The sequence below is a fragment of the Nomascus leucogenys genome, chromosome 12 (genome assembly GCF_006542625.1).
Source record: "Nomascus leucogenys isolate Asia chromosome 12, Asia_NLE_v1, whole genome shotgun sequence".
Lineage (NCBI taxonomy): Eukaryota > Metazoa > Chordata > Mammalia > Primates > Hylobatidae > Nomascus > Nomascus leucogenys.
In genome coordinates, this window is record NC_044392.1 from 26,399,860 (window position 1) to 26,425,249 (window position 25,390).

General features: G+C 41.4%; 1 protein-coding gene across 2 annotated transcripts in view; it reads left to right on the forward strand.

Moving 5' to 3' along the window:
* TNR (tenascin R) overlaps window positions 1-25,390 on the forward strand; it is a 443,154-nt gene that overhangs the window by 395,036 nt on the left and 22,728 nt on the right. For both annotated transcript variants that reach the window (XM_003258925.4, XM_030823942.1), the window contains 4 exons: window positions 1,770-1,889; window positions 5,326-5,469; window positions 7,379-7,509; window positions 8,487-8,619. In XM_003258925.4, coding sequence (XP_003258973.2) covers window positions 1,770-1,889; window positions 5,326-5,469; window positions 7,379-7,509; window positions 8,487-8,619 — 528 coding nt within the window. The remainder of the gene's footprint in view (window positions 1-1,769; window positions 1,890-5,325; window positions 5,470-7,378; window positions 7,510-8,486; window positions 8,620-25,390) is intronic.

Below are 25,390 nucleotides of genomic sequence, written 5' to 3' on the forward strand. Positions count from 1 at the left end.
TAGTCTCCTTCCAGGCTTATGACAACAGATAACACAGCCATTCACTTTTGCCCTGTCTATTAAATTACTTGTGACCATTAAAATATCAACAAGTGTTGACCAGAAGTGAGGTCCAATAAACCAAAAGAAGCCTCTATCCCACCTTCCTGAACCAAGAAATTCATATTAAAGAAATTAGCCTTTTTCCCATTGAGGACAATAAAATGTATTTCTAGAGCCTCCTATCCCCAAGATAAAAGAGAGCAGCAACTTCAGTCAAAAACTCATTTCTTTAGCAGGGCATGGATGCATGCACCTGTAGTCTCAGCTACCAGGGAGGCTGAGGCAGGAGGATTGCTTGAATCCAGGAGTCCAAGGCTACAGTGAGCCATGAGCATGCCACTGCATGCCAGCCTGAGTGACAGAGCAAGACCTTGTCTCTCAAAAGAAAAAAAATCCTTGGGTCATGAGCAGCTAGTATCTCTAAAGCAGATATTTGATACACCAACCCAAATGGTATGCCCATCCAAACTGCCCTCCTTGAAGTCTAGGCAGAGCTATTTTGGCAACTTCCAATAACTAGATTGTCCCAGAATGTCTTATTTTGCTGTTGTATGTTTGTTGTGATTTTACGTTGAGGTCTATGATCTTACAACTTTTGGAAGTGAGTACTCCTTCAGGGTGTCATGTTTGTCTCATGGTATCACGCATGTCTCAGATAGATCAAGCCAAGTGTAGTCTAAGGGCTGCATTTGAAGAACTCTTTGAACATGCAGATTATGGATACAATTCAAATTTTAACATTATGAAAATATTGTCCAGGTTGTTTCTTTGTGATAAAGGATATAGGCAAGTGAAAAAATACTTTCAATTAGAGAATAGGGTAAGATCCACAGCAGATCTTGGTTCTCAAAAGTAAATTTTATGACACTTAGGTTGAGCTGATACCTAAACTGTTGTAATAACATCCACTTGTGATAAATTCTAACCCGATGGAAGAGAAGCACAGTAATAAAGCAAAGACTTAGAGCATGGGCAAGTAAGACTAGGAAGATGATCCTATGACAAGCACACTCTTTTCCTCTAACAGGCCTTTTTGGCCTACCTAAGCCTGGAAGAATCCTCTTGACTCTTAATGCAACAAAAAGAATACCCAGGACTCAGTCCTGAGTGAGACTTGTGAGCAGTGAAGCAATCATCCAATAATCAGATATGACTTTTGAGGCAACCTGACTGAGCCCATGCAGTCATTCCATGGGTGGATCTTCTATGTTCTCTGTCCTGGGGATACTCCTGCCCCTATGGAGTTGCCGCCACACTTCCTGAAGCTCATCAACAGAGATCTTTCCACGAGGCACACCCTTACATTTGTAAAAGTGCAAATAGCCTGGGAAGTATGATTATCTCATTAACTAAAAATTTATAACAATTTCTGTAGGTTCTTGGTTGCTCCATCTAGATTTAAATGTTGAAAATTCATTCCAGCCATATCTTGAAATCCTCTATAGTACCTGGCACAGTATTCTGCACATAAGAAGTTCATGAATTAATTAAAAGGAAGAGCTGGGGGAGATTGGGGGAGAACTGGATCCTTGAGAGAAGGGAGGCAGGGAGAAATGGAAGAGGCTGATGGAACCAGAAGAGGAGAAAGGGAAGAGGTTTCTGCTCACTTCTTTGTTTTGTAGAGTGCAGCAGCAGTCGTGCACCATGAGTGGAACTTCTGAGATCCTTCCCTGCATTTCTATCCCACAGCTCCTCTTACCTATAACTGATAATCTATTCTGTTTCAGCCATGGACAACCCTGTGGATCTGATTGCTACCAATATCACTCCAACAGAAGCCCTGCTGCAGTGGAAGGCGCCAGTGGGTGAGGTGGAGAACTACGTCATTGTCCTTACACACTTTGCAGGTGGGTGTCTGCAGGCCTGCAGATCAGGCAGGTGGGAACGGTGGGAATCGGAGCTGCAGACCAGTATGATGTGAATAAACAAAACATTTTTTCAATCTGAAGGACAGATTAGAAATGTTCCTACTTCAGGTATACTATGAAGCCCTCAAGATATCCCCAAACTCTAGGCTGGGCATCGTGGCTCATGCTTGTAATCCCAACACTTTAGGCCAAGGCAGGTGGATCACTTGAGGTAAGGAGTTCAAGACCAGCCTGGCCAACATGGTGAAACCCCATCTGTTCTAAAAATACAAAAATTAGCCGGGAGTGGTGGTGTACACCTGTAGTCCCAGCTACTTGGGAGGCTGAGGCAGGAGAATCACTTGAACCCAGGAAGTGGAGGTTACAGTGAGCCAAGATCACGCCATTGCACTCCAGCCTGGGAGTCACAGCAAGACTCCATCTGAAAAAAAAAAAAAAAAAAAGAAAAAGATATCCCCAAACTCTGCAAACTGTATCAAATCTAGGAACTGAGAAAGCTGAATCTGAAAGGTACAAGAAAGGCATGTAACCAAGGGCAAGTACAAAAACAGAGCAATAGCACTAGGAGGATGAAACCCAGAACAGAGCTAAGACTTGCCCCCAAAATGCTACAAACAAGAAAGCAGGCTTTTCTAAATATCCACAGAGCAAGAAAAACACTTAGGATATAGGACCAAGTTTGAAACAGAAAGTACAGGATAACAGGTGACAAAAGATTCAGGACTGCTAAACTCTTCTGTGTTTTTGTCTTCTCTATTCATATCCAGCCCAACAGGTTTAACTAACACAAAATCTTGAATTTCACTGTCTTGTGCATCATGCTTGTTCACCTTACACCATTTGAAGTTGAACAGAACAGAGAAGCCCAAAGCAAAGTAGTGTTGAGTCCTCCAAGTCTCTAGGCTTAGGGAAGTTATTTCCCTGCCTACATCAAACATGTGATCACGGAATTGTTTTGGGTTATATTCAGGAATCCAGAAAACAAAGATACGAGAAGACAGAAGGCAGGCAGATGTCTTGGTTTTCAAAAATGGCAGAGAAAGCTAATTCTGTAAGCTGCAAAGAAGTAAACTTATTGTCAAAGCTTAGGAAGGTAAAAACTAAAACAGACAATTAAACAACTTGGAAAAGGAATTAGTGATTACCATATAGCAGCACAGATTCACCGAGAATAAGTTTTATCAAAACTACTTTATGTCTTTGTTTTCGCTGGCAAATCTGCTAGTACATTTGTATTTCAGCAAGGCATCAGAAAACCCCACTTATCACTTAGTCCTTAGTTAACATGGAAAAATACATGAAAGGTCATATTTGGAGGTAGCTGGGACTGTAGCTGAATGAATGTCCCTCCATGAAGAAGGGATATCATTACTAAGAATATGTCCTAACCCTTCTGTGAGCATGCACAATCCATCTCAATTCCTGTCACCCCTCCTCTTATAACATGATCCCGCATTTTTTAACTATCGCCATGCTTTCTCAAGCCTCCATGCATTTGCACATGCTCTTTCTTTCACCAGGAAACTCCCCCACTTGTCCACCTAGAAAACCCATCCTTCAAGTCGTGGTTTCAACCCTATCTCTTCTGTCAAAGCTTCCCTGAAGGCAGTCAGACACATCTGCTCACAGACACAAAACACACAGCTCCAACAGAGCAATGAACTTCCATTCATTCCACAAATACTTTTGATGCCCTCCCATGCATCATACACTCTATAAGGCTATAGGGATTCAGAAACAAAAATTGAGCTCTCATCTTTATGGAACTCACTTCTAATGATGTTGCAGAGAAGTAAATAGTTACAACTTGATGTGAGCAGTGTATGCTATAGACATGCACAGAACACCATGGGCCATTTCCAGTGGGCTACTATGAATGGGGTCAAGGTGTGGAGGGCAAGAAAGAAAAAAAGTCTTAGATAAAGTGAAAGAAGAAAAGGAGAAGAAAGGGAATTTCAAGAAAAAGAGCAGACTGTGGCCATTTGCAGAGATGTGAGAGTGTAAGAAGTCTGAAGAACTACCATAGTTTGGTATGGCTGGAGCATTGATCAATGGCATGATGTGCAAACAGGGACATTAAAAAGATGATATCCTTATACATGCTATTCCAAAGCTTAAGCATTAGTTTGAATTTTAACTTGTTTGTATGCCTTTAGACCACAAGAAACTTGAAATCTCAAAGCCCTACCTAGTCTGAAAATGTGCCTAGTAAACTGTTAAATATTAAATAATTTCCAAGTATTCTAATTGCCCAACAGAGGAGTTGGCCCTGAACTAATGAACAGTTTTATCAACAGCTTGAATGAATTCAGAGAAGACATGCTTACCAAATTTGTGTATAAAACAAAATTGTGATCAATAGAATCCAAGTTCGAAAATATTTTAATAAACTGAAACAGTGGCCCAAAACTCAATCAACGAGGCAAAATGCAATAGAAATAAATGCAAAGCTCTGCCCATGGGTATAAAAAATCAACTAACAAAATTGGATTGGGAGGTAGGGGGAGTGGTTACAAAGAAGGTCTTTGATTAGCAATAATCTTGGTACGTGACAACAATATCACATGGCATTCCCAAAACCTAACTAATTAATATAAGTGGCACAAGCACAGACTGACCCTGTTTATTTCATTGGTCAGTACCTCTCCATTATTGTTCTCAGTTCTCTGAGTTTTGGACTAGCAGGGACATTGATAAACTGTTACTTGTTCAGAGAAAAGCAGACAGGACTATGAAGGTTTTAAAATTGTCACATAAATGTGATGGGAAGTGGGGGCTGAATTTTCTCAGTCTAGTGGAGAGAGAACTTGATTAGGAAGGGTGGTGGAGAGGAAGGGGTGATGTAGACAAAAGACTAGATTTACCCTTTATAACTCCAGAGACACGAATAGAAGTTATAGAGAAGACAATTTGACCTGCACAAAAAGAACACTTTTTTTCGGCCGGGCGCGGTGGCTCACGCTTGTAATCCCAGCACTTTGGGAGGCCGAGGTGGGCGGATCACAAGGTCAGGAGATCGCGACCACGGTGAAATCCCGTCTCTACTAAAAATACAAAAAATTAGCCGGGCCTGGTGGCGGGCGCCTGTAGTCCCAGCTACTCGGAGAGGCTGAGGCAGGAGAATGGCGTGAACCCGGGAGGTGGAGCTTGCAGTGAGCTGAGATTGCGCCACTGCACTCCAGCCTGGGTGACAGAGCGAGACTCCGTCTCAAAAAAAAAAAAAAAGAGAACAATTAAGATATGAGATGAGAGGGGAATCCTTGCATGAAGTAAGATACTAAGCTAGATAACCTATGAAAGATTTTTTTCCAAAATTCTCTAGTAGCAAATCCATGTGAAACACCTTTGGATTTGGTAGATCTTTCCTAAACTAAGTAGCCTTATTCAACCCTTATTCATATTCATTTGAGTTCAGTCGCTGGAGAGACCATCCTGGTTGACGGAGTCAGTGAGGAATTTCGGCTTGTTGACCTGCTTCCTAGCACCCACTATACTGCCACCATGTATGCCACCAATGGGCCTCTCACCAGTGGCACCATCAGCACCAACTTTTCTACTCGTGAGTACATGGTCACCTACATACCCGTATCCCTGGGGACTTTTGTGAAAATGATCAGCTTTCTTGTGGTGGACTAGATTATCACTTATAGGCTTTGGACAGGGCAGCTATGAGCTGTTCTTTTTTTTTTTTTTTTTTTTTAATTTATTTATTTATTATACTTTAGGTTTTAGGGTACATGTGCACAATGTACAGGTTTGTTACATATGTATCCATGCACCATGTTGATTTCCTGCACCCATTAACTCGTCATTTAGCATTAGGTATATCTCCTAATGCTGTCCCTCCCCCCTCCCCCCACCCCACAACACTCCCCGGAATGTGATGTTCCCCTTCCTGTGTCCATGAGTTCTCATTGTTCAATTCCCACCTATGAGTGAGAACATGCGGTGTTTGGTTTTTTGTCCTTGCGATAGTTTACTGAGAATGATGTTTTCCAGTTTCATCCATGTCCCTACAAAGGACACGAACTCATCATTTTTTATGGCTGCATAGTATTCCATAGTGTATATGTGCCACATTTCCTTAATCCAGTCTATCGTTGTTGGACATTTGGGTTGGTTCCAACTCTTTGCTATTGTGAATAGTGCCGCAGTAAACATACGTGTGCATGTGTCTTTATAGCAGCATGATTTATAGACCTTTGGGTATATACCCAGTAATGGGATGGCTGGGTCAAATGGTATTTCTAGTTCTAGATCCCTGAGGAATCGCCACACTGACTTCCACAATGGTTGAACTAGTTTACAGTCCCACCAACAGTGTAAAAGTGTTCCTATTTCTCCACATCCTCTCCAGCACCTGTTGTTTCCTGCTTTTTTAATGATGGCCATTCTAACTGGTGTGAGATGGTATCTCACTGTGGTTTTGATTTGCATTTCTCTGATGGCCAGTGATGATGAGCATTTCTTCATGTGTTTTTTGGCTGCATAAATGTCTTCTTTTGAGAAGTGTCTGTTCATGTCCTTTGCCCACTTTTTGATGGGGTTGTTTGTTTTTTTCTTGTAAATTTGTTTGAGTTCATCGTAGATTCTGGATATTAGCCCTTTGTCAGATGAGTAGGTTGCAAAAATTTTCTCCCATTCTGTAGGTTGCCTGTTCACTCTGATGGTAGTTTCTTTTGCTGTGCAGAAGCTCTTTAGTTTAATGAGATCCCATTTGTCAATTTTGGCTTTTGTTGCCATTGCTTTTGGTGTTTTAGACATGAAACTGGATCCCTTCCTTACACCTTATACAAAAATTAATTCAAGATGGATTAAAGACTTACATGTTAGACCTAAAACCATTAAAATCCTACGAGAAAACCTAGGCAATACCATTCAGGCCATAGGCATGAGCTGTTCTTATTTGGACTGACTACAGCCCAAATTCAGTGAAACTGAGCTGCAACTTTTGGCCAGCAGAGACATGTCTGTTTTCTGCTCTCACCCTGGGTGACAGCAGAAGAAACAGGTCAAGAGAGGTCTGTACTCGGAATGCATCTGCCCCAGAAAAGTCTGATGGATATTAAAAGGCTAGCTATCTAGGAAAGAGCTGCTAAGTAGAGTGATGAATAGGAGAAAGTAGACATAGGTAACATGTGGAAACATAAGTTCACGAGTGAACGAGCAGACATGAGAGTTTATCAGGGTCAGGATCTCAGGCATAGAAGGTCAGTGTGGATTATGTCACACCCAAGCCTAGAGGCCCTGTGAGGGAAGGGGAAGTAGCTACAAGAATGATCGTGGCACTGAATGATTATCGTCTGACCCAGGAGCACCCTTTATGCTCCTGTCCAAGCCAGAGTGGGGGTCAGCATGTGAGCAATCCTGAGACCAAAGAGGTGGGCAAACAGATATCCATACCTGAAATCAAGCAGGGGAAGGAGCTGGAGAGGCAGGCATGCCCTGGCACTTTCTCCTCTTTGCAGTCCTGGACCCTCCGGCAAACCTGACAGCCAGTGAAGTCACCAGACAAAGTGCCCTGATCTCCTGGCAGCCTCCCAGAGCAGAGATTGAAAATTATGTCTTGACTTACAAATCCACCGATGGAAGCCGCAAGGTGAGATTTTGCTGGAAAGGGAAAAGACCATTTCTCCCAAGTGAGGCCATGTGGAAACTGACTAGTGGAGTGACCACAGGACGTTGGAGGGAGGAGGAAGGAAGCAATTCACAGGGAACTCATCAGCTTCCCATCAAGGATACCCAGCCTGTTGTTGATGAGAGAGCCCTAGTCTGCAAGCCAGAAGATTTGGATGATAGTCCTAGCTCTACTATTACTCTCTACGTAAGTTGAGGCAAAGGACTAAACCTCTTCAAGGCTTGCTTTCTTCTTTAGCTAATGAGGGTCTCTACCCCTGCAACTTCACTGGGTTGTGCTGGTGCTTCCAATACAATGACACAAAGCACATTGGAAACTCCCAAGTACATGATACTGGAATAGTTTTTCAACAACAGGGCTGAGCAAACATGAGCTGGATACCAAATTCAATAGGCTTTTATGCCTCTTGATAAGCATTATAAAGGTGATATCTGTGTAGCCTACAGTAAAGAAACAACAAATTTTTGTTTTATTTCCTCAGTTGAAACAGTTCCTCCAGAACACTGATTTTCAAGTTTTTGTTAGTGAAGCAACCTCTTTTTAAAGGGAAATCATATGCAGAAACCAAAAGCACAGAATACATTTCAGCAGAGTTAGTCTGCTTAATAGAAATAAGGAGGCCTTGGATCCCGCTTCCTCAGCTCTTTCTCTGCTCTCAAGCAAGTACAGTGCAATCTGAAAACTTCCAGATTCAATAATGCAGGTACCTAAATTTATCCCAATGTGCATTCCTGAGATAGAAGCTGGCCTAAATCTCACACGGGAGCTCTCCTCTCTGCTTATTGGTGCAGTAATCCTTATTGTGGAATGGAGAGGATGACAATGGCCATTGCAATACTGACCTAGCTGCCCATAGGATTTGGACTTCCCTTCCCTACTTTCCCAAATTGCAAGCCAGTTGCTCCCCTCCACCACCCTTCCTGTGGCTCATTATACAGGAGCTGATTGTGGATGCAGAAGACACCTGGATTCGACTGGAGGGCCTGTTGGAGAACACACACTACACGGTGCTCCTGCAGGCAGCACAGGACACCGCGTGGAGCAGCATCACCTCCACCGCCTTCACCACAGGTGAGGGAGCATGGCCACTTTGATGCCTTCTTCTCCACTTTCTGATGTTTGGCTCCTCAGCAGCCTCTGCTGAGACTTGCCCTGGGAGCAGTTTATCAAAAAATCTCAATTGCCTCCTCCTTCTTTTTCCCTTTCCAAGCCCCTACCAGGAAACCTCTCACTAGCAAGGCAACCACAGGAACCAGCAGTACAACTCCCTGGTCCACCCGGACCAATTAAATGCACCAAGTAAAGACATCAGGTTCTGGCTGGGCGCGGTGACTCCCACCTATAATCCCAGCCCTTCGGGGGCCTAGGTCAGCAGATTACTTGAGGTCAGGAGTTTGAGACCAGCCTGGCCAACATGATAAAACCCTGTCTCTACTGAAAATACAAAAATTAGTTGGGCATGGTGGTGTGCACCTGTAATCCCAGCTACTCAGGAGGCTGAGGCAAGAGAATCACTTGAACCTAGGAAGCAGAGGTTGCAGTGAGCCTAGATCGCACCACTGTACTCCAGCCTGGGTGAAAAAGTGAGACTCCGTCTCAAAAAAAGTAAATAAATAAAAATAAAAAAACATCAGGTTCCTTCTAGTTCAGATTTTCTGCAAGTGGTTTTCCAGCAAAGTTTATCTTTCTCTTCCTCCTTCCTCTGCTACCTGTAATCAGGGACTCACTTAGTAAAAGCAGCAGTAGTAAACCCTCAACATTAAACCTGCAGCTCTTCTCCATACACAAAGCACTTTTGCATTCCTATGATCTCACTCAGTTCTTATATAACAACTGGTCAGGAAGGCCTGTGATCCCCATTCCACAGATGATGAAACCAAGGTGCATGGAAACCGAAGACTTTCATGGCTAGTAAATAGCTGAGTCAGAACTTGAACCCAGGTCTTCTACTTCTAAATGCAGCTGTTCCGGCTGCCTTCCCTCCTTAAGTCAGCAGAAGATACTTGAAAAATGCTGCTAAAGGATAAAAAAATTCCTAATCTCTATAACAGGAAATAACCTGATACCTGACTTTCAAGAGTTACTTGCCAAGTACTGTTTAACCGCATTACATGTATTATCTACTGTAATCCTCACAACAGCCTACGTGGTATGCACTATCATCTCTATTTTTTACAGACGAGGAAATTGGGCCACAGAGAGGTGAGGTAACTCACTCAAGATCCCACAGCTCTTAAGTAAGGGAGCTGGAATTTGACCCCAGATGTTTCAGCTCTGGAATCTGTGTTATTAATGTTTCTCTCTACCACCTCCCACTGTGCCTCTCTACAGTCCGTAATGTAAGGCTGCCCAGCCCCGACTTTGAATTCTCTCCCTGCCCCACATTATGGGAGTGTGGGTGCATACATGTGAGGCAAACCTGAGCATGTCCCATATACTCAGCCACATTCTGCCTGCCATGTCAGAGCACCAGAATGACTGGATTCCCGTCCATGCCTCAGAGCCTCTTCCTCCATCCCCAGAGAGGTGAGAGAAAGTCCCCCAGCCCCACCAGGTGTCTCCCCCACTGCACTCGTTCTAAATGACAAAGCAAGACACTGATCAGATATGACAAAATGTCCCCAGTGGTTCTATAGAGTGCGGAGATTGTGAACGAGTCCTCTTCTCCCTTCTTTTTTTACACTTTTCAATCATCACAAAGTATCTTAAATGAGCACACTAATCAGAGAAACAAGTGTTTTAATTAAAAAAATAAAAATAAACCTTGGGTACACAAACAGACATGAATCCAAGATGTATCTTTACCAAGTGGAACTTAGAAGACACTTGATCCCTTTTATTCGGCTGGAGTCAATTATGCTCCCCCTCCATGCTCTTTCAAAGGTGTCTGATCTCAGAACTAAGGTGCTACCCTCTTCTTGTTAAGCCCTTCCCTGCACATTCGCAGGTTAATTAAAGAGGCCTCCATGGTCCTCTTTTCCACGCTACCACGGGTTGGAGCTTTCCATTGAATTAAGAATTTCTTTTCTATAAAAAGGACACAGATGACAGACACTTAAATCAAGCTCCCAATTTGCATATTTATTAGGTCTAAATTAATCATTTTATCCCCAAAATGCATGGGTTTCAATGTTTGCTCAGTGTAGTACGGGCTTTTAATTCCCACCCTGGTGATGCCACAGCTAGCAGTTGTGAGCAGTATGACAATGTGCCTCAAGTCTCTGTGGCATCTTACAGCTGTGCCTTGCTCCAGACCCACCTGGGCTGTAAAAGCAAACCAGCTTCTGTGCCCCTCACTGCCCTCTCTTAGATGCAGCTGCGCCAAGCAGTGTGCAATTTTTTGGATCTGGGATCCCAAATCCACCGGGGGCCTCAGCGGGATCAAATAAGCAGAAGATTAACAACACACATGGAAATCTGGAGAGGAGGCAGAATAATGGCTTCATTTGGTGGACAGTGCAGGGGACCATCAGGATGTATTTAGGTTGTTTATTTGTGTTTACAAGACTCCAGTTGACACCGGGCTCTTGGGGCATGACCAATACCAGCTCAGAAAGGGGAAAACAGAAGAGCCCAATTTCCTATGTGGTGAGTGTAGCTACTGACTGAGCTGCTCCATGTAGAGTTTGTATTATTACTTCTGTGGTACATGGCAAAGATATGTCTGTGTTTGGAAGATTTCGCAGCTTTACTGGAAAGCTCAAATTTAAATGTAAGTCACTGATGCATACCAAACTCTGCTGGCTTTGTCTTGGAGATTTATCAGAACCCACTGAAATGACTGGTTGCAGAATGAAAGATTCTTGGGCAGAAATAATGCATGTGAAAGTATCTTGCACAAAGCCTGGCACATGCCAGACATAATAGATACTGGTTAAACTGAATAGTAAAATCTCAGCTGCAGAGCACAGAAGAGGGGTCTCTGATAAAACAAAGCCTAAGGCGATTTTTAATACCGCTTGTAGGGATAGCACAGGCAAAGAGGTATAGCCTTCAAGAGTATGATGCCCAAATTCCCTCTAATTTCAGGCTCTGTCAGCCACCTCAATGCAAATTTCCCTGAATAAATTCCACTAGGCTACATGGTCATTTGCATGTTAATATTGATGAGCTCTCATTGCCTGTGCCACCTCTCTAACCCAAAGTTTTCTACCCCTGCCCAAGAGCAAATTTTATTAAGGAGGAAAAGAATACAAGGGTATCAGCTTCCAAATTTGGTGAGGTGGGAATGGGGACATTACCAATAAGGAAAAGCAAAATTGAAGAGCAGTGTATCTTCACTTATATGCAAGACTGGAGTGCTGCCAGTCAGGACCCCGCAGGCACGAATTACTCTTGCTGAGCAAGAAGTCTGAGAAACACTGGAAGCCTCCCAGGTGATAGCTAGCCAGGGCTAATGGATTTAGAGGCTAATTTCTTTTTAGCAATTAGCATCCTTTCCAACTTCATTGACAGTACCTGACTTTCCCACTTAGCAGTATCCTACTCTTAGGATGGGTTGATCTCTGCTCATCATTCTGAGTGTTTTCTATGCCTTCTCTGACAGAACAAGAGAGCTTAAAGTTTGGCCCCAAAGTTGCCTCTATCCACAGATAAACCCTCACCTTGTCCCAAGTGGACCATAAGAGGTTCATTGTAAGCAAGATGCCTACCTGATGGCCTGGAAAAGAGTTAAGATGTCAAAAAATAATTTAAAAAAAAAACTAAAAAAGAGAAGAAAAGAAAAGAACTGGCACTCACAAACCCTCAAAAACCTCCTTTGATCAAGATGTCTTCCCTTGTTGTGTTTCTGCCACATAACATAAGTCCATTTCATTCTTTCCTTCATGTTAATAGCTTCCTGTCCTCTTGTCTCTGGTGTTTGCACAAGACTCTGGAGGGAATTAAGTACAAGTAGTATGGAAGAGAAAAAATATGGATACATTATTTATAATTTACTGTCGCCTGAAATTTCATCCAAGGTCTACTTGTCTTTTAGAGATATGAATATAAATGAGGAAACAAATATTCCCCACAGAGCAGCCAGGACTTGGTGAAATGATTGTCTGAGAGGCAGTTTCACTGTCTCTTTTAATACTATAAAAAGCAAACAAGGTTCTCGCTAAAGCTTGTCCTAAGAGACAGTAAGCACTATAAAATAGGCTGTCTTGACCTTGAGGTTAAGTGAAGACAATCATTTGCAGAGGTACCCAGAGATGGGTAATAAGAAGTTTTCTTTTATTACCTTTGCTCCTGTCCCTGCCCTCCCACATCCAGGCTGAGCTGTTCTGTGGGGCTTTTTAAGAAAACTTTGGAGTCTACTCTAACACAGGCTTCAGCTTTTGAGGTTGTGAAAATTAATGAAGATTGTCAAACACCACACTCCGGAACAATAGATGGCAGATCATGGAAATTTACGTACTTATCAGATAGACATTCTAGTTAGAAAGGAAAGCCTCATGATCACTATCCACGGCTATCTATCCTCAGATATGCCACAAATCCTTTTCACCAAAGTGCAGAGGTGATGGGGCTTCTGTCTGCTCCACTATTTAGAAACAGCTTGAGTTCTTGCTTTATTATAAGACAAACCCCTAAAAGGAGAAGTCTACCTTCTTTCTTTGGGACCTGGCTGTGGAGAAGGAAGTAGGGGACTAATTATCCCATTCGAACAAACCATTTCCATGCATGTCCAAAATTAATAGAAGGATAGGTGTCAGATCAGAGGTTTCAATTAATCACACTGCACAGTTTATCACATATCACCCATGTCAATCTCCAACAAGGTCCCAGTCTGTATTACTCGTTTATTTCCTTTTACCCTCTTCTCTTCTTCCACCTTCCACAGGCAAGCATTCTGATACGTTAAATTTGTGTCCTTTTGTTTGTATGTATTTTTGAAAAATGTGTTCTTGTAAAATTACTTTGAGTATAAATATTTTAAATACATGTAAGTGGTATTGGGTTACATAATTCATTCCCTATTCTCATAGTTTTTGCTCAGCACTGTTTTTCAGACCCATCCGTGTTGTCACGCATCTATATAGTCTTTTGCTTCCAACTGTTGCAAAATACTGCATGGTGGGCACCCATCTTATTTTACCTCTCCATTCTCCCGAAAATGGACATCAGATTGTCTCCAACCTCCCACCACCACAAATGGTGCTGCAGTAAATACTTTGTACATGTCCACTTATGGATCACCAAGGTAATGCCTTCTGGAATACATGCCCAGAAGAGGAATTGCTGGGTCATAGGGGATGTGTTTACATAGTTTAACTATGTACTGCTCTCCCACATGCCTGTACTAGTCTACACTCCCTCCAACAGTGGACAAAAGCTCCTATTTCCTAACGACATGCATCATTCCAAATGCCTTGACATGGCCTGGCTTTGTCATTTTTGATAATCTCATAGAGATAATTTATATCTAATTTTTCTAGTTGAATGTCTTTAATAATTAGTTTGAGTTTAAACATCTCTTCCTATGTTTTTTAGTCTTTTGAGTGTTATTTTCCTCTAAATTGCCTGCTCACATAGTTTGTCAATTTTCCGCTGGGTTCCTGTACTAAATATTAGCTGTTATTATTTGAGCTTTTGAAACCTTTCTTAAGAAGTCTTTCTCTGCATGTCAGCCAAAAGGTTTTCTTCAATATGTTCTGCTATTAACTTTCTAGATTTATTTCTTGATATTTAGCCTATTTTATATTGGTATTAGTTGAGGATACAGTTTCATTTTTCTTTCTATAGTGAACCAGTTCTCCTAACATCATTTATTAAATAATCCATCTGTTCTGTATTGGTTTGTGGTGCCTCATTGTATATTAAGTTCCCATATGTACATGGATCTCTCTTTGACCTCTGAACTCCCTGTTCTACTCTCAGGTCTATTTTTCCATATGGTGTTCCATAAATACCACATTGTGTTTTTATATCTATAGCTTAATACATTAATATATGGTAAAACAGTTTTCCTTAGTTTTCTTTTCGAGGTTGACTTACCTAATTGGTGACCTTTATTTTTCCAAAGGCATCTTAGTTTAACTAGTTTATCAAGTTTATCAAGTCCCCCCCTCAAAATTTTTAACTTGAATTTAGATTGAAATTACAATGAATTTATAAATTAATTTGGGGAGAACTGACATCTTTGTAATACTACAGTCATCCCTTCTGAAGGCCTATAATGCATCTTCATTTGTTCAAATCATCCTTATTTTTTAATAGAGTTGTAAGTTTTTCCTTTATGTTCATAACAAACATTCTATATGTTCTTGGCTAATTTCTGAACATTTCGTTTTGTATTGCTGATAATTTTTGTCTAATTTAAAAATATATATTTTCTAGTTGGTTATTACCAATGTAGAAAAATACCATTAATTTTTTATATCAATCCAGTATCTAGCAATCCTGCTGAACTCTCTTATTGATTCTAAGTATCTGTTGTTTCTGTTAATATTTTTAGGTAAATGTTTGATGTCATCTACAAATAATGGCAATCTTATTTCTATACTTCTTATACCTCTTATTTATTTTTCTTTACTTATCACATTACCTAGGACCTCCTGAACTATGTTAAATAGTGACAGTAATATTAGGTACTTTGACTTCAGTTGCATTCAAAAAAGGAATGCAACTAAAGCATTATCATGTTGCATAATCTTTGCTAAATCTTCCTTTTTAAACTTCCTTTAGATAAAAATTTAAATTTAAATTAAAAAAAACTATTTAGGCCAGGTGCAGTGGCTCACACCTGTAATCCCAGCACTTTGGAAGCAGGTGGATCACATGAGGTCAGGTGGTCGAGAGCAGCCTGGGCAACATGATGAAACCCCATCTCTACTAAAAATACATAAGTTAGCTGGGCATGGTGGTGCACACCTATAATTCCAGCTACTCAGGAGGCTGAGACAGGAGAATCACTTGACCCTGGGAGGCAGAGGCTGCTGTGAGCCAAGATGACACCACTGCACTCCAACCTGAGCAACAGAGCAAGACCCTGTCTCAAAAAATAAATAAACAAACAAATAAATAAATAAATAATAAAACAAAAAAGCCTATTAAATTTTTTCTAAAATAAAGAAAATATATAATTGGCTAACCTTAAATAAACACAAATAGTGTTTGTTTAGATTTGCAGTTTAAAACATTTATCAAGGTATAGAATTTTCTTCTAAGAGTTTTTGTAATAAGCTTTGTTGTTAAACTTTATCAAATGGTTTTTATAATACCTATTCAATTTATTGTACAACTTTTATCAGTTATTATACTAATGAGGTGAGTTATACTAATAGCTTCTTTCTCGATATATTAATTACAATCCTTAGAGAAATCTCACCTGAATATGATTTGTTAATGCACTGTTATATATGGTTAGCTACTATCCGTTTAGACTTTTCACATCTACAGTCATAAATGAAACTGACCTATATATTTTTTTTTCTTGTGTATACCTCTTTATTGGGTTTTGAAATCCATGTTCACTAATCTCACTCTAAAAAGAAACAAAAAAAGCTAGACAGCTTCATCTTTCACTCTTTTTTCTTTTTTGTTTCTTTTTTTTTTCTTTTGTGGAATAACTTGTTCAGGACAGAACTCCTCACTAAAACCACCTGGGCATGTTGTTGTTGTTTTGTTTGTGTCTTTTTGTTTCTTTGTTTTTGGAATGGGAAACATTTGACTACCACGTCTAAGTTTTTTAAATTAATTATCCATCCATGCTCTTGCTTTCTTCTTGTACCAGTTTTGACCCTTTATAAATTTTTGGAAATATATTCATTTCATCTGAGTTCCAGACTTTAGTAGCATAAAATTCTTCAAAAGACTTTTCATTGTTTTTTTTATCTCTACCGCATCTATAGCTATTTTCTCTTTTTCATTTTATTTTTTTTTTCATATTCTGTCTTTACTTCTCAGTCTTCCCAGTGATATATTTCTTTTATTAATATTTTCAAAGAACCAGACTTTAGATTTCAGATCCATAGTCATGTTTATTTATCCCTCCTCCTTTCTTAAATTGTCAATATGGCATCTTTATGTAACAATCCAAGTACTTGAGCACCCTCTCAAATCCCTCTGGACTCTTTCCTCCCTACCAGCTTCACCTCCCCACAAACTAGCTCTGTCTAGGTTTTGGCTCTGGATTCTTATGGACAGGCTTTCTCTTTTCTCTCTGTTAATTATAGCCTTTTATTTAAGACAATATAAATAAAGTTTTTCCAGGTAGTTAATCATTCTTACTTTTCACATCTCTAGAACTTGTCACTCTTATTTGTGTTCTCTAAGTTTTCAGTAATGGATTTTGTAAGGCAAACCTTCCGCAACTTCATATGCCCGAGGAACCTTTGTGTTTTTTTCATACATTTAAATTGTAATTTGATCAGATATAAAATACTACCTAAAAATATTTGTTCCCATCATATTTAAAAATATTATTCCATTATCTTCTCAAATGCAGTGTTGCCATTGAGAAGTCGAATGTTAATCTGGTTCTTGTTCTTCTGTAGGTGATCTGCTTTTTCTTTCTAGAAGCTTTAAAAACAGTGTTTCTTTCTTTTTGCAACTCTTACACTTCATTATATGTCTTGGAGTTCATTTATGTTTTTATCTCCAGTTTCACACTCTATACACTCTTTGATCTGTTTTATCTTTAATTCTGAGACATTTATCTTCATTATTTATTTAAGCACTTTCTCCTTTTTTATTTTTCTTTTCAGGACTTCTATTAGTTAGATGTCGAAATACATAGTCTATCCCCCAAATACCTTAGCTTTTTTAATGTTTTCTTCCTCTTTATTCTTACTTTTTATGTTCTCAAAGAGTTCCTTAATCAGAACTTCCAATTCACTTGTTTACTTTTTAGCTTATTTAAATCCCTTATTCACCCTATCTGCTGTATTCTTACTTTAAACTGTTAATATATTAATTTTTATTTATTTGATTTTTAAAATATCCTTTTTCATATTGTTAATTTACTTACCTCCTTAAATAAAGTTATTGTGCTTAATTTAAATTCTGTCCTAATAATTCTGTACCAGATGATAAATCTCATAATGGTTGTGGTCTTTCTTTCACAGTAGTCTTACTCTTCAGTGAATGGATATTCTGGCCTGTGAGCTCGTGTTCCTTTGGGGTTATCAGCTCCTCTGCTTGGTAATGCAGGTATTAGAAAAAGGCCACAGACGGCCGGGTGCGGTGGCTCACGCCTGTAATCCCAGCACTTTGGGAGGCCGAGGTGGGCGGATCACGAGGTCAGGAGATCAAGACCATCCTGGGTAACATGGTGAAACCCTGTCTCTATTAAAAATACAAAAAAATTAGCCGGACGTGGTGGCGGGCACCTATAGACCCAGCTACTCAGGAGGCTGAGGCAGGAGAATGGCATGAACCCGGGAGGCGGAGCTTGCAGTGAGCCAAGATTGCGCCACTGCACTCCAGCCTGGGTGACAGAGCCAGACTCCGTCTCAACAAAAAAAAAAAAAAGAAAAAAGAAAAAAGAAAAAGGCCACAGACATGTAAAGGATTGGCAGTGATTACTCCACGGCAATATGAAAGACAAGCAAAACAGACTTTTTCAAAACTTTCTTCCAAGCCTTCCTTTCCCTTTTTTTGGTGCTGTTTGGTTTTGTGGGGTTTGTTGTTGTTGTTGTTTTGTTTTTGTTTTGTTTTGTTTGTTTTTTTGACAGAGTCTCACTCTGTCACCTGGGCTGGAGTGCAGTGGCGTGATCTCAGCTCACTGCAACCTCCATCTCCCAGGTTCAAGAGATACTCCTGCCTCAGCCTCCCGAATAGCTGGGATTACAGGCACCCGCCACTACGCCCAGCTAGTTTTTTGTATTTTTAGTAGAGACAGGGTTTCACCATGTTGGCAAGGCTGGTCTTGTTTGTTTTTGTTTTTGTTTTTATCAGACTAATGCTGGCTGCAATGAATGAGTTGTGCAATGTTCTCTCTTGTTCTATTTCCTGGGAAAGAGTGTATAAAATTGATGATATTTATTCTTTAAATTCTTGGTAGAATTCACAGTGAAGCTACCTAGGCCTGGAAATTCTTTTTCTAGAGATTTTAAGCACAAATTCAATTTTTAAAAATAGTTTCATCCTATTCAGGCTATCTTTTCATTTTGTCTTGCACAACTTTGGGGATGTGGTGATTTTCAAGAAATTGGTCCATGTCATCTAAGTTACTGAATTGATTTCCATAGAATTGTTTGTACTATTCAATAGAACAGGGACATGTGATCCCCCACAGGGAGGCAGTGAATCTTGCCAAGCAATAATACAACCTACTATTGAGGCAGGAGAATAGGGTCTGGAGGCAGGGAATCTACGACCTATTCGTGCTGACTTCCCAAAGCTGGATCAAAAGGAAAACACCCGGGTATGAAGGCAGGGACCCTAAGGCCAATTAAAGTCAACTTCCTAGAGTTAAACCAAAAGAAAAAACCCCATCTCCCCACGCCTGGTAACAAAGCTTCAAAGCCTGCTCTCCCTACAACTCTCCCCCATCCACCACATCTCAGATGGAAAGATAAAGTGTCCTGGATTGGCCACCCTAAGCACCGGCCATCCCTTCATCTGTATTCAATTCACCCCAGCCTTTAATTAGCCACAAACCAAAGCCTTCATTCAGATAAGGGGTAGCCAATAGAGATCTCAAAAGGAGTACTTAAAACCCAGGAAACTTTGTAACCAGGCCCTTGAGCCACTTGCCCAGGCGCACTCTCACCTTGTGGAGTGCTTTCTTGCTTTAATAAATCCCTGCTTTCTCTGCTTCATTCCTGTGTTTCATTCCTGTGCTAGTTTGTTTGTGCGTTTTGTCCAATTCTTTGTTCAAAAACACCAAAAATCTGGATATCTCGTACTCAAGGCCTGCCTTCCAGTAACACCATGGGTTGAAGGTGACATTGTGAATGTTACAGCAGGACCTTACATATTACTATTTACAGAACTTGCTCTGGCCTATTTTAAATTGTGTTGTCCCAAATGTTTTCAGAAAACATACAGATGAAGGGATGGCCGGTGCTTAGGGTGGCCAATCCAGGACACTTTATCTTTCCATCTGAGATGTGGTGGATGGGGGAGAGTTGTAGGGAGAGCAGGCTTTGAAGCTTTGTTACTAGGCGTGGGGAGATGGGGTTTTTTCTTTTGGTTTAATTTTAATTTTAATTTTCCTTTTCATAACCATAGGGGAGGGATAGGATATAGTGGTCACATGGCATCATACATTTAACAAATACTACTTTGGGTCAGACACTGTTCTAAGTGCTGAGTGATGAATAAGGTAAGAGCCAGATGATTATACTCTCATGGAACTTACATTCAAGGGGATGAGGCAATGGGAATTGACCAAAAACTAAGTAAATAAATAAACAGAGTAATGGAATAGGGACAGTGTAAAGAGCTGACTTCTAGGACAGCACCTATAGTAGGAAATCTTTCTTGATTATCACTTGCCACTTCCTCCACCGATCCCAGACCCTGGTCTCAACTAGGGTGGTCAGGACAGGCGTCTCTTTAACTGAGACCTGTGAGCCAAGACTTGAATAATGAGAGTGAATCCACCAAGAAGAGCATTCCAGGCCTAGGGAGGAGTAATTACTACACCCTGAGGGAGGAGTAAGTTTGGCCTTTTCCATATGTTACAAGAAAGCCAATGAGGCTGAAGAATAGTGAAAGCAGGGAGGAGTGCAGGACAGAGATGGAGTGTACAGGGCTTTGTAGGCCATGGTAGGGATTCTGGATTTTATTCTAATTGCAATAAAGAAGCCACTGAAGGGTTTTGGGCAAGTAAAAGATAGGATGAAATCAGATCACATTCACACTATAAAAAGGTCACTCTGGCTAAAGTGTGGAAAATGAATGCAGGTGGGACCAGAATGGCAGCAGGGAGACCAGTAGGAAGTGTCATCAGGACCCAGCCCTCCCTTGCCATGTTGAATCAAGAGCCACAGAGAGGGGCCAGGCTGGCAACTGCCAGTCTGTGATCAACCTAATCTGCCATGAAATTGGGTCCTCTAATATAAGTGGATCCAAGGAATAATAAGAGAAATGATGTCAGAACATTCCTCTAGTACTAGGCTGCCTTTAGCTGACCTGTGAAGGGAAGATTTAGATGTCTGTTGCCCTTGCCCTTGGGCAGAAGGCAGGTGGTCTGCAGAGCCTGAGGACCTTCTTCCGGAACTCTGTTGAGGGTGAACACATCAAAGCTGTCTTGTTCAGTTAATTCTCCACTCACTCTATTACTTCCTTAAAGGCTACTGTCACTCTCCTCCTGGGTTCCCACTACTATATCTTGAATGGATTCCTGCCTCCAGGCTCACCCCCATCTAATTCATTCTCCACACTGCACTGGAGAATGTTCTTTCTAACAAGTTGAGCTTGAAGTCCACCAAAAGACTCTTCCTCCAATTGCCTCCATAAATGATATGATCTCATCCATGCTTACCTCCCCAGCACTCTCTCTCCTCCATCCCACCCGATTCTTGCTCTGTCTCCTGCTAAACCTTCAACTTCTCAAAGGGGCCATACTTTTGCACAGGTCTGGAACACCCTTCTCCACCAATTTGTGGCCAGCATCTAGGTCAGTTCCTAAAGTAACTTTCTGATTAGCAGTTGTCACCCCTTGCCCTATCCCACGCCCCCACTTCTCACCCCATCCTGGCCAGCCAGGCATCATTGCACACCCACATCCAGGTTTTGCCAGCCCACAATGTTTATCTCTTTCCCAGAGCACTTAGAGCTCAAGGTTATATTTGTTTCTCCCACCACAGCATGAGCATCCTGAAAGGTTGTGACTATGTCTTTTCCTTCTTTATATTCCCATCTTTTAGCCCAGTATTTAGAACCCAACATACACTTCGTTATATATTTGTTGAATCAGTAAGAGTGTAAACAGGTAAATATACTGGAAGACGCTGTGAGAAGGCCAAGTGGCTCACCCCATGTGGGCTGAGCAGGTAACCTTGCCCTGTTGGCAGACTTAGGCTGCCCCTGACAGTCTAGCCAGCTACTCTGCAGATGTGGGCAATTGATTCTAACAAGGGAGAGTCAACCACAAACAAGCTTCTGGGAAAAAGCAAATCTAAGTGTTGATAGCCAGAGGTGGCCGCCTGCACTTCTATGGTGCAACACTGTGTTCTGCGCTTACAGAGAAACCTGCTGAGGCTGTTTTCAGAGACAAATGCTGACATTGTGGCTTCAGTCCTGATGATGAGGCCAGAAAAGTGGACAGACACTTGCCAGGGCCGTTAAAGCTGATCATTTTAAAGGAACACCCAAGAATCGAAAACAAGTAAAGGGCAGGGCCAGGACAGAGAAAGTCTGTCCCAGCAGTGGCGGTCCCCCGACTGCACTGCATGTCACGTAGCTTGCTCCACTCCACTCAGCATTCAGCCTCCACTTCCCAGAACAAACCAGTTTCGGAGCAATTCTTCCGGTGAATGCCATGGTCCTGTTGATCTCACAATTACATCTAGAAACACTTAACTATGAGACATTTCAGTGTACCAAGCACTTGTTGTGGCTTTTCTCTTAACTTAGTAATCACCACAGCCTGTGCTAAAAGAAATAAAAATTAAAAGATTCTCCGTTGGTCTAGGCCCCAGTTATTGCACCAAAAGGAAGAAAAACCTTCCAGTTTTGCTCTTGGTCTTAAGATTTTGCTTTGGGAAAAATTACTGAGCTGATATATGTTGGGGTTAGAGGCGAGTTTCTGATAATATTAAATGGTGTGACATCCAGAGAGCTAGGAGTGCCTGAAATTTGCCCTGACAGTCTCCTAAAATGTATAAAGCCCCAGTACATTCACATTGAATACAGCAGGACAGGAACCAGTGTGTTCTTTATTATTAGCTAAGCCAAAGTCCAATAACCCCCAAAGCAGAAAAAAACAATAAAAACTACAAGACAAAGCTTAGACTCCAGGCTAAATACAATCTCTTATCCCCTCTCCTTCCTATGGCACTCAGTCCAATTCTTGGAACCAGCCCACTCAAGACATACCTACTGGGAAAGGGAAAGAGGAGGAAAGGGGGCAAGTGGGAGAGAGAGAGACAGAGATTCAATCTACAGTATTTATCCACCCAGCCACAGGGATCTGGGCAAAGAACACAGACCACAGGGCTCCTCTGAGGCATTGCTCAGTTTACCAATTCCATTTCTTGGCCTCTAGAGAAGAGGAAAATGTGCCAGACAAAGAGCGGGTTCAAATCTAGCTGGTCTTCAGACTTGTCTGAGAAGCTTCGGTAAAACACTGATTCCCTGTGCCACCCCCTGATATTCTGATTTAGTGAATCTGCTATGGAAACCAGGAATCTGAATTTTAATAAGGTCCCAGTCTGAGAACTATTAGTGAGCCTCTGCCTTCTCTTGTCTGCAAAAAAAGGAATAATATTTTGGACAAGGACTAGAGTTGCAGGCTGGAGCGGGTTGAAAAGGAATGGTTTTGCTGTAAATGTGGGGTCTTCTCCAAGTTCCGATGATGTGAAAATCCCAGGTTGCTGCTCTTGATAGTCTGTGTGAGCAAAATACTTGTTGTCTTTACATTAATGCCACAGACTAAATCACAGCAAATGGAATCCATAAACAACCAAATGGCCTTGCAATTTGTCAAAGGGAAGGCAAGCGCACCCAGCAACTATGCATCATTGCCTCATGCACATCTGGGGAGCACCCCACACCACCCCACCAACCAGCTCATTGCTGGCCTGAAAGGAAGAAAGCATGGTCCTTCTTCGCCCAGGGTGTAATCTGGGACGTTTATCCCATCCAGTGTTTGGCACCCCTTAGAAAACACTTTTTTGTTAAGATAATTTTGTTCGTATTTTTCTGACTTTAAAAAGTGAATCACTCTTTTATATGATAGCCATTCAGGTATTTAAAACTCCCCTTGTCTAAGTCATCTCAGTTTACTGTATTTGTCTGTAGGTCTAGCTTTAAAGCAACTAATATGTTTGAGCCTTTAAAAAGTATCTCTAATATAAATATTAAATCAATCTACATTATCAATATGAAGAAGGCTGCATGAGATCTTTTCTTTCCCCATTCTGATGTTTGGATTTATATGTGTATTTGTATGAGACTGTCATTTTGAGATTTGTGGGGAGATGTTTTGTTGGGGATACATTGGATATTGGAAAGAAATTTGGGGTTCTGGCTTCTTCGAGAAGCTGAGTTTATTGCATGAAGAAACCTTTCTTCAGGAAAAAGGGCTATTAGTGCATACCTTAGGAGTAAGCTAAAGACCAAGGGCACTAATTGCTGATCTTCTAAAATGAGAAACTCAAACAGTGAGATGAAAGGGGAGAAAGAAAGGCAGACAGGCAGGTTGTTCCAGAGGCTAGGTCAAGAATGACCAGGAAACCAGGAGATAATAGCAGTGCTCCCAAATCGGCAGGGAGAGGAGACGGAGACAGCTCACACCTGTCTCCTGAAATGTAACTGTAGCCTCTAGGGGTAGGTGGGATCAGGAACTGTGAAGAGTTCTAGGACACGCTGCAGATGACAGTTAGCTTTTCTGCAGCTATTAAGGAAATCAGTTTGAGAGGGTATGGATATTTGATTTGAACATAGAAATTTTTGAGATCTTTAATCTTTGGGGTTTTTTTGCTTGTAAGATAAATGCAGGTATTAATTAATCCTTTGCTGTATGCCTAGATTTCTATCTTCGGTAAATTCTATCATACATTAATTTCCTGCTTTAGTAGAGTGCAAACAGCACTTAAGCCATCTGAAAATGTGAGTTCCAGCAATCTGAGTCATGTAATCTTTCTGAGCAGTTTCCTTCTCTGTAAAATAAGTATATCTATACCAATCTGCCATCCTCTCAAGTTTCTTGCAAGAATTAAATGGAAATAAAAACACTTGGTAAAGGACAGGTTCTATAGAAATATATTGTCATTCCCTGGTATAACCATGCCTGCAATAGGCAATGCCTTTGTTCTAAACTACGTTAGGTGGGTGCGCCCTCGACGGGTGTGTGGCAGCAAGTTGAAGGGCAGTCCTGGTGTGGGGGCAGTTAACACATCTCCAGAGGGGCCTTCCATAAACCGACTCCAACCACCTCTTCCTGACACAGGAGGCTTCACTGGTGATCTATGATGGGGTCTGTGGTGATCAGGGCTTTTGGTGAGGTTGCTATGTTGCCATCCTTGGGTAGCGTTGTGCTGTCACTTACTCTGACCACCAGCGGGCCCTATGTCACACCTGTAGTGCACCGGTTCTGCCACTAGGGGATACTGCAGTAACTGACACGTGCGGTCCTTCCCCAGCCTCTCTTCCTGACTGCAACAGTTCAAGGATGCAGAACTAGATCAATCAATCGCAGCATGCTCTTCGTTAACCCAGATCATTCTATTTACAGAGCACCCAAACCACCCTTTCCTACACAGCAAGCTCTGCCTTTAGCTTGCTCTAGCAGCTCCTGCAGTCCAGAAAAGCACCTCCGGTGGGCTTTCTGCTTCTTGGCTTGCCTGCTTAGCATTAAAATTTGCCCTGAAGCTAAGCTCTTCAAGACACAGGATTTAAGCTCCTCTTTCAGCTAATTAGATATTGTTCTACAAATTGGGCTGTTGTCTCTGAAAGATGAGCTGCAATTTGCTTCCCCTGCCCTCTCCTTAAACTTAAACTGAACTGTAAAACATGACTACTTGATTGTTTAGTCCAATCAGGAGATTATTTTGTACAAGGAACAGATAATTCATCTTCTTGCTAATGCCGAGCTTGTTTGGGCATTCCTTAACGGCTACTGTAAAGATGACAGAAAGCTTTGCTCTGATGCCTCTCATTCTTTTGAAAGGTGGAGACTGCAGTGATTTATTTTGGCCCATGCATCTGTAATCATTGCCTGAGTAACCAATCACTAGCTGCA